The sequence below is a fragment of the Puntigrus tetrazona genome, unplaced genomic scaffold (genome assembly GCF_018831695.1).
Source record: "Puntigrus tetrazona isolate hp1 unplaced genomic scaffold, ASM1883169v1 S000000151, whole genome shotgun sequence".
NCBI lineage: Eukaryota > Metazoa > Chordata > Actinopteri > Cypriniformes > Cyprinidae > Puntigrus > Puntigrus tetrazona.
The window spans coordinates 930,001-940,000 of record NW_025047827.1 but is presented as its reverse complement, the minus strand read 5'-3'; the positions used below and the strand labels follow the sequence as shown (position 1 = coordinate 940,000).

Below are 10,000 nucleotides of genomic sequence, written 5' to 3'. Positions count from 1 at the left end.
ATATATATATATACACACATGCATTAATATATTTTAGAAATATATTTATAAAAATATTATATTAAAAATATATATATAAAAAAAATTAAATAAAATATAAATAATATATATATATATATATATATATATATATATATATATATATATATATATATATATATATAAAATAGGAGAAAATATATAGTAAATATTTTCAAATTGTAGATGATTGTGTATTTATGTATATATACATATACAATATTATTATATATATATATATATATATATATGATATGTATATATATATATATATATATATATATATATATATATAGAATATATATATATATATATATATATATTATGTAAAAACTTTAATTTTGGATGGGATTAATTACGATTAATCATTTGACCGCACTAATAAAAAAAAATATATATATAAAAATTATTAATAAAACTATGTCTCACTGATACTGTAAAGTTTTTCCAATTTCACTTACGTCCACTTGCACTGTTTTTCATTTTATTGCGTATCAACATAATGTTAAATATAAAATGTCTATTTTTCTTGTGCATTAACTGCACCCAAAGTAGATTATAGTGGACAGTCAGAACTGTTCTACACTGCAGCAAACACACACTGACTCTGATTTTGTTTAGTTTAAATGTGATCTTGTTGGTTTGTGTTGACAGGAGTCTGGGCGTTCATCTGTCTAAAGTTCGATCTCTAACTCTTGATTCCTGGGAGCGGAACAGCTAAAGGTTTGTCATTCGGCCTGAACAGCCAGCTTTTATTTTTATAAACATCATTATCTAAGCATCCTCCAAAACCTGGTTACAGCAGCTAGTCATCATTGGTCATTATCAACTATTGAATGCATCTGTGCCAAAGATCAGGCAGCCTTGCCTATATATTAATTTTTATAATTAAAATGTTATTTTACTGTAGTCTTAGATGTTTGTTTTTACTAATCTCAGCTGTGTAATGCGTCTGAGCTTTTATGCTTATTTCTGTTTCGCCATTGGTTGATCGGTTTCTATAACTCCGCCCCCCACAGCTGCTGTGCGTTCTGGGTAATGAAGTCATTAATGGCATTTATGAGCGTAACCCAGCAGATGTACTGCAGAAGCCCAGTTCAGACAGCCCACGATGCGAAACAGAACACGTGTTGATATATAAATCCGTCTGAATGTATAAATGATTGTCGTCACTGTCTCTCTCAGGCAGGATAAAGAACAGTGGATCCGGTTTAAGTATGTGGAGAAAAGATTTGTGACACGTGATCCTGATGGTCCTGATGCTGGTGAGTGCATTTATATTGTTTATTTTTAATAAATAGTCTTTTACTATTCTTCTCAATATAAAACATCTCATGCTTTTGATAAATAATTATTTTACATTTTAAAATAATAATTTTAATTTAGAATTATTGTTTTAATTTGATTATTTTGTAAAAATTAAACGCATTAAAAGTATACATTTTATTAATTAATGTTTAACGCACACACACATATGTATGTGTGTGTGTGTATATATATATATATATATATATATATATATATATATATATATATATATATTTATTTATTGTGTGTGTGTGTTAGATTATATAATTGCTTTAAGTAAATGTATATGATTATATAATTTTAATAATAAATAATTTAAATCTAACTAGCACTCTATTCTAATTTTTTTTTAAAAACTTGCGCCTTTTGGCTTTGCATGCTTAATTTATTCATGCTTGACACTAACTTTTCTAATCTTTTGTATTCTGTCTGTTTTCTTTTTATTATACAATATAAAATAAAATGTGAAAGTACATTAACATGCTTCTTTAGTCACTTTAGTGTCCGCTGAATAACTAAATGTAACAAAGTATGCAATTATAGAATAAAACTCATTAAAATATAAAATACATTTAATTTTAGCATTAAAATATTAATTAATTTTTAAATCTTTTTTTGGGGAAAAATTTAATGATAATATTTTGTTTTATTACATTTAATTACATTACACATTAAATGAATTAATAATAATGATAATATTCATTATAATAAATTATAATAATTATCTGTCATCATAGAAACAGTAAAGCAGCAGGCCGGTGATAGGCTGTATCAGGCGTCGCTAAAGCGGTGATCTTGTTGCCATGGCGACAGCGCTGTCCGAGGGGGCGGAGGTCAACTGGAGTAACCCTGAGCGGGAGGGACGGGCGGCTCTGATTGGTTCAGCCATCGGGGTGAGTGACAGCTGAGAGTCAGCGCTAATTAATATGTGTGTAAACACATATCATTGTTGTGTGTGTAAACTAGTTCTTTACCGAAGGTGTGTGTTTTCTCTGGCAGGGCTCGCTGTTGGCGTGCGAGTATTTGCTGCAGAACGGCGCGAATGTGAACCACAGAGATCAGCACGGACAGGGAGCTCTGCACGCTGCTGCCACCTACGGACACACGGGGTACATCTTGGCCATTTTGTACACTCAAGAGGAACGATTCACTCAACTCACAAATCCATTTTCTCATTTCTCATTTTCTGCTTTGTTTGAATGAGAGGCAACCGCTGCATTTTCTTCATCATCATCCAAACAACGATGAGGCGTTCATGCAGCATGAGCAGTTTTTAATCTAAATTAGACTGGAATGGTCTGACTAATGGTCTAAACTATACATAATACACATCTGAACGGAACGGCAGACGAGCTCAATGAGACGCAGATTCACTTTCTGCCAGCAGGTGGCGCTTATGAGCAGCAATGGTAGTGTTTCCATGGTTACGGCATACAGTGTTTCCATGGTTCACGGCAGACACAGTGTTTCCATGGTTACGGCAGACACAGTGTTTCCATGTTTACGGCATACAGTGTTTCCATGGTTACGGCGGCAGACAGTGTTTCCATGGTTCACGGCAGACAAAGTGTTTCCATGGTTTTCACGGCAGACAAAGTGTTTCCATGGTTACGGATAAAGTGATGGTTACGGGATACAGTGTTTCCTTGATTACCGCCCGATACAGTGTTTCCTTGGTTACCGCCCGATACAGTGTTTCCTTGGTTACCGCCCGATACAATGCTTCCTTGGTTACCGCATTAAACAAAGCAGAGCTGCTTATGAAAACTACTTTTAATTTGATAGAAAAAACACCCAAAATACAAAGCCTTTACAACTTTCCCATACCAACATATACTGTATAATGAAGTTAAAATAATATTAATAAAAATTACTACTTTATTGAAGCAGCAGCATAGTCATTTTAAATAGTTAATAAATAAATTAATTGTTATACTATTAATATAATGTTAAAACTAATTTACTGTTAGATAAATAAAACTGTTTAAAATAAAAGTGTTTCCATGGTTACGGCGATACAGTGTTTCCATGGTTACAGTGATACAGTGTTTTTCATGGTTACGGCAATACAGTGTTTCCATGGTTACCGCTTTAAACAAAGCAGAGCTGCTTATGAAAACTACTTTAATTTGCATCGTTCAGAGGTCAGATATAAAAAAAACCCCACACAAACACACTTTTCTAAAGACATTTATATGAACTGAAGAGTTGAATTGTCACATTTTTATTCGGCTCACAGTCCGTTGTTACATCCCTGTTAAACGAGTAAATCAGTCTGTTTTCACTGGGTGTGATCTTTAATGCTCTTCTGTGATTGGTCGTTTCAGGCAGGTGTGTCTGCTGCTCAAGAGAGGAGCCAATCAGTATGCAGCCGATGAAAAGGGAAACGATCCGCTCAGTATCGCCATGGAAACCGCCCAAGCTGACATTGTCACTTTGTGAGTGAACTTTGTGAGTGTGTTTGTGTGTGCTAGAAATCATAATTAATAGTGTGTGTGTGTGTGTGTGTGTTTCAGGTTGAGAATGGCTCGAATGAATGAGGAAATGAGGGATTCAGAGGGATTCTTCGGATCTGTCGGTAAGATGTTATTGATATTTTTAATTCTATAAAAATGTAACAAAACTAAAGAATCATTACCTTACACCTACATTAATACTAAAAAAGAGAGATAATAACGGAAAGGAAAAAACTATACAAATTATTATAATAATAAAAAATAATCAATAATTGCAAAATATAGAATTACATAACATTATTTGAATTGCAAATATTTAAGAATTATTTTTAATACAAATAAAACTGTATTATTATTATTATTATTATTATTATTAATATTAATAAAAGCACAAAATACAAAGCCTTTACAACTTTTTACCAACATATACTGTATAATGAAGTTAAAATAATATTAATAATGGAATAAAAATGATAAAATTACTTCTTTGAGGCAGCAGCATAATCATTTTAAATAGTTATATTGAAAATAAATAAATAAATTAACTTATACTATTAATATAATGTTAAAACTAATACTATCATTTAAAAAATTTGTAACAAAAAATACTATGTAAATATTTTAATTGAAATAAATTATATTATTAAATTATTATATATAATATATATATATATATATATATATATATATATATATATATATATATATATATATATATACACACACACACAATTACATTTGAATATGTAAAATAAATATCATAGTAATAATAAATTAACAAGAAAGTTAGTCATGTTTATCATGATATACCATTTAAAAAGTTTAACTTTTAGAATTTCTAAAGTTTATTAAAGATATTTCAGATACTCAAAAACAAGAAAAACCTTTCACATTTTCACTTTTTCACATCATTCGTGTACAGCCGTAATTATTTAACATTCCAGATTTTCTCATGATCAAATATTAAGCAGAAGAATCTCATAAACCGATCAAAAGTTTTGTTTATAGTGAAACTTTACACTATCAGCAAGCACACATTCTTCTGGTCTCTTTTCCTCAGGAGACGATGAAACATTCCAGGATATTTTCCGTGATTTCAGTAACATGGCGTCACACGACCCGGAAAGACTCTCTCGCCGTCAGTTCCTCCGCGGCTCTGAGGATGAAGAGCGCGCCGAAGAGGAGAAAAACTAGAGAGAGCTGGAGGTCAGAGGTCAAGTGAGGTCAGAGGTCACGCTGCTGCACTAAGGGACAAGGGGAAAAAAAGCGAAAAAGGGATATCTTAATGTTACATCTAGTTAAAAATCTGCTCTGAATCGCTGTGTGTGTGACGGTTAACACGACTGACGCTCTGTCTTCTGAAGCGTGTGTGTGTGTGTGTGTGTGTGTGTGTGTGTGTGTGTGTGTGTGTGTGTGTGTGAGAGAGACTCGTTTCATCCACACTGACTGTTCTCTAGGTTTTAGGCATTGCTGTTGGTTTTACTCGAGGCTTTTTATATCGTGCTGCAGTCAAACACGCTTCTACGCTGAACTTTGAAGGACATTCACGCTTACGGAGAACATTTAGGATGCTAAAGTCAACATGAAAGCAAATCTGACCCCGTTTACTTTCTTAATGCGTGTTTCCGGTCTTACTGCAGTGCATGTTCTTCTTTATGCATTAACGTCTTTCATTTTGGCTCACCGATCTGTAATATAGAGACTCTTTTCATTATCCACACCTTCCTTATGGATAAAGTCAAAGCATTTCATGGACTTCATCTTGTTTAATATATTGTGTTACTGATTAATGTGTCTGAAAGTAAAATGGATTGGGAATGCAGTTTCGTGTTGACTTTAAATTCACACTGTATGGAAATAAACACATTAACAGTTAAAGGAATTAATATCATGTGTTACACAATATATTCATATCATTGTTGATGTCTTAAAAGTTTGTGTCTTATTCTAATGAATTAAAAGCTATTTGACTATGAAAGGTATCCGGTGTTGGTTCGTTTTTAAATGCACATCCAAAAACTTCACTTTTTCGTTGCTGTATGGTCATTTTTATTTATTTTTTTTATCATTTTGAAACGATAGAAAATGATAAATGGCTGAATGTATATGTCGGAGGAGAACATGTTTCACGTTGAGAAAAAAATTAATTTTTAGATTATTAATTATTATTAAAAGAGAGCTTTTATCGGACCAAAAAATGCGTAATATATTTTCACTTATCTATAATATATTTTACCCCAAAGTAAAAAACATTAATCGAATAAAAATATATATATTTCTGTATATATAAATAAACACATACATGTAAGAATATGTATATATATATATATATATATATATATATATATATATATATATATATATATATATATATATATATATATATATATATATATAATATCGTATTACTGCAAATATGCTTTCTAGATTTATAAAAAGTTAGTTCTAGAGCACGTGCCCGCCGTCTTTGCGAAGCTCCGCCCCTTCGAATGACGACGTTTGTACTGACGTAATATTAAAGCGTCGGCGCGTCCGCACGCATGCGTCTCTGAGCTGCGACACCATTTTAGAGGAAGAAAGGAAAACACGGCCAGTTCTTGACAATCCAGTGATAATATATCAGCGGTTTCACTAACGAGAGCTCATGTGTTTGCGCCGACGAACGGGGACAGATAGGCGCCGCTGATCCGCAGAAGAGCCTGTTCTGGGTTTATTGTTATTGGTTTGTGTGGGTGTGTGAGTGTGTGTGTGTGTGTGTGTGTTCGGGAGAAACCGAAGCAGCGCGGTTCTGTTCTCGGTCCAGATGGATGGAGACGAGGAGATCCGCTCAGGTAACCTTACAACAACCACAACGCGCTTCTCTTATCCCGGACTCTTAATATCTCGCGTCCGGGCGCTTAAGGCGGTAATACCGCGGTATTCTGTAAAGTACGCCTTCGTAGCTTGTTGTGCGACTACAGTAAACACGCATTTACCATAGAATTGTTCCGTTTCGTTTTGTGCATGAGTACACCACGTATTTTTGCATTTAATACAGCAACAACATGGTATTATATTGGTGTTAGACTGTAGTAAACATGCATTATCATATCATTCGGTTACCATAGTGTGTTCATGTTTTGTTTTGTTAGACAAGTGCATGTTAATACCACGTTTTTGGTCATTTGTGCTGTTTAAGTGGTGCACCTTGGTGTAGGAGTATGCTATGAATGGCCATATAGTGCATTAAAGTACCAATACTCTGGATTTGTATTCGTTCAGATGATGGCAGTGCCACTCCGGTTCAGGACGAGCAGGAGGATGCCAGACCCGAATCCGCGACAGTCTGAGGTCGGTCCGATGATTTGGGTTTAGTGCTGGGCTCCAAGAAAGTCAAATCTGCTGGCGTGTCGGTCATTAGGCTTGGAGATTTGGAGAACCGTAGCACTGCGTCACTGTCTTTGCAATGGATGTGAATGGGTGCCATCGGCACGAGAGTCCGGAGAGCCGATTAAAAGCATCGAAGCACTTCAGTCCATCAGTCTGGAGAAGACGAAAGCTGAATAAATAAAGCATTAAGATGCTTTTAATTCAAATATGGCTTCGTGGCGCTTCTTCAAGTGAAAAAGTAGAATCAGGAGAGAGCTCTGCAGCGTTTCAAGTCAAAACTGCTTTGAACTTGCAGTTTATTATGCTTTATAAATTTGGATTTTAGTAAAAAAGTTTGTTTTAGCCCATTTGGGCTCTTATGCTGACGGCACCCATTCACATCCATTGCTGAGACATTGCTGCATTTCTCCAAATCTGATGAAGAAACGAACTCTGACCCGAGCGCGAGTTAAACATAGTTTTTCTGTGCTCTTGCAGGATGAGGGCAGCGATAACGAGGACGCCCGGAGTCCGGAGAACGCAGACAGCGGCTCTGATCACGAGGCTCGCGGGCGGGGCGAGGAGCGATTCGAGCGGAGCGCCGCGCGAACCACGAACAGCGGCGAGGACGAGGAGGGCCGCTCTCCTGCCAAGCGAAGAGCGAGCGCCTCTGACGTAGAGGAGGACGAGGAGGAGAAACCTCACCCGGCCAGCGACTCGGAGCAGGAGGAGACCAAGAGACGCAGCCCCAAATCGGACGAGGCCAGCGATTCAGACGAGGACAAACCCAAACAGAAAACTGTGAGAGACTCTGATGCAGAAGGAGGAGGAGGAGGAGGAGGAGGGAGGGAGGAAGGAGGGGAAGTGGAAAGCTGTGATGAACTCAGACAGTGAGGATGAGGACGAGAGACCGAAACAGGAAGCAGGAAGTGATGAGGACGAAGGGCCTAAACGACGGGCTCTGGCCAGTGACGACGATGAGGATGATGACGATGAGAAGCCTGGTATGTTTATTTACTCAGAAATGACTAAGTATTATATAATTCTAAATGTTTAATTTTAATTAAGTTGGGAAAAAAAGGAAAATAATAATTAAAAATATAATATTAAAAACAATTATACATTAATATTTATTATTAGGTTTTTATGTAATTGTGATTTTAATAATTATATAAACTTTTATTATATATATATATATATATATATATATATATATATATATATATATATATATATATATATATATATATATATATATATATATATATATATATATACTTATTATAATACTTTATAATATATTATATATTATAATACTTATAAATTATATTTTTATATATAGATGTATAATTGTTGTTGTTTTTATTTTTGTTATTATATTTTAATGCAATTTGTGATTTTGAGAATTATATAAATTCTGCATTTTAATTTTAATACTTAATTGCAATTATTACTATTATAATATGCTGTTGTTCACTGTAATATATGATGCTATATACAATTATGTTCTTATAAATAGAACTTTTGATCGATTTTATTATTGTCATAGTGGTGCAATTATATTTGTAGTTCATGTATTTTTACAAATGGGCTCTTATATTTGTATTCTGTAATATTTATAAATAACAATTATATTACTATTCTTGTTTTTAGTAACAATGTTCTTTACTATGTATGGTTATTTATCTATTAGTATTGTTTATATTTTATAATTCAACTATTAAGTAGTAAATATGTTGCTTTATAATAATATTATAATTATATATTTATTATGTGGTTTGTAATATTATATTACTGTTATTATTTGTTATATATTATTTTAATTTAGTTCCACTATTAAAATGATCATAATAATAATACATTTTACTGTATAAATGAAACTTTTTTTTTTTTTTTTTTTTTTTTTTTTTTGAATTCTCTATCAGTGAAGAGAAAGAAGGCTGTTCTGTCAGACAGTGATGAAGATGAGGATAAAGGTATGGTTGCGGTTTGTCATTAACACCGCTGTGTATTACCTGATGATGATGATGATGATGATGGTGCTTGTGTCTCTGAAGAGGTGAAGAAGAGCAGGCTGGTGTCTGATGAAGACTCTGGCAGTGATGAAGGCCCTGGAGCTCCTGATAAAAAGTTTAGCGGCTAAACTGAAGGAGCTGGGCTCAGACAGCGAGGATGAGGAGGACACGATGAAGAGAGACGCGGGGAAGAAGGACGAGAAAGCTCTGTTCGGCAGCGACAGCGACTCCGGCGACGATGAGGAAGAGTCAGTAAATCTTCATCGGGCTCTCTGCGTGTGTGTCTGTGTGCGTGTCTCTCTCTGCGTGTGTGTGTGTCTGTCTCTCTGCGTGTGTGTGTGTGTGTGTGTGTCTCTCTGTGTGTGTGTGTGTCTCTCTGCGTGTGTGTGTGTCTGTCTCTCTCTGCGTGTGTGTGTCTCTCTGCGTGTGTGTGTGTCTGTCTCTCTCTGCGTGTGTGTGTCTGTCTGTCTGTCTCTCTCTCTCTCTCTCTGCGTGTGTGTGTGTCTCTCTCTCTCTCTCTGCGTGTGTGTCTGTCTCTCTCTGCGTGTGTGTGTGTCTGTCTCTCTCTCTGCGTGTGTGTGTGTCTGTCTGTCTCTCTCTCTCTCTGTGTGTGTGTGTGTGTGTGTGTGTGTGTCTCTCTCTTTCTGCGTGTGTGTGTGTCTCTCTGTGTGTGTGTGTCTGTCTCTCTCTGCGTGTGTGTGTGTCTCTCTCGTGTGTGTGTGTCTGTCTCTCTCTGCGTGTGTGTGTCTCTCTGCGTGTGTGTGTCTCTCTCTCTGTGTGTGTGTCTGTCTGTCTGTCTCTCTCTCTCTCTGTGTGTGTGTCTGTCTGTCTCTCTCTCTCTCTCTCTGCGTGTGT

At 35.2% G+C, this 10,000-nt stretch overlaps 2 protein-coding genes across 2 annotated transcripts in view; both read left to right on the top strand.

Moving 5' to 3' along the window:
- Positions 1-5,764, top strand: part of zgc:162872 (BAR_ACAPs and ArfGap_ACAP domain-containing protein) — a 19,734-nt gene extending 13,970 nt beyond the window's left edge. Inside the window, 10 exon segments of the mRNA XM_043230470.1 lie at positions 673-725; positions 728-741; positions 1,038-1,129; positions 1,204-1,283; positions 2,064-2,113; positions 2,115-2,219; positions 2,326-2,435; positions 3,654-3,764; positions 3,843-3,904; positions 4,843-5,764. Coding sequence (XP_043086405.1) covers positions 673-725; positions 728-741; positions 1,038-1,129; positions 1,204-1,283; positions 2,064-2,113; positions 2,115-2,219; positions 2,326-2,435; positions 3,654-3,764; positions 3,843-3,904; positions 4,843-4,976 — 811 coding nt within the window. The 3' untranslated portion in view covers positions 4,977-5,764.
- Positions 5,765-7,568: 1,804 nt separating this feature from the next.
- The window catches only part of LOC122332970 (protein IWS1 homolog), an 11,621-nt gene continuing 9,189 nt past the window's right edge, over positions 7,569-10,000 (top strand). Inside the window, 5 exon segments of the mRNA XM_043230445.1 lie at positions 7,569-7,955; positions 7,957-8,134; positions 9,056-9,106; positions 9,188-9,255; positions 9,257-9,393. Of these exon segments, the coding sequence (XP_043086380.1) occupies positions 7,569-7,955; positions 7,957-8,134; positions 9,056-9,106; positions 9,188-9,255; positions 9,257-9,393 (821 nt within the window).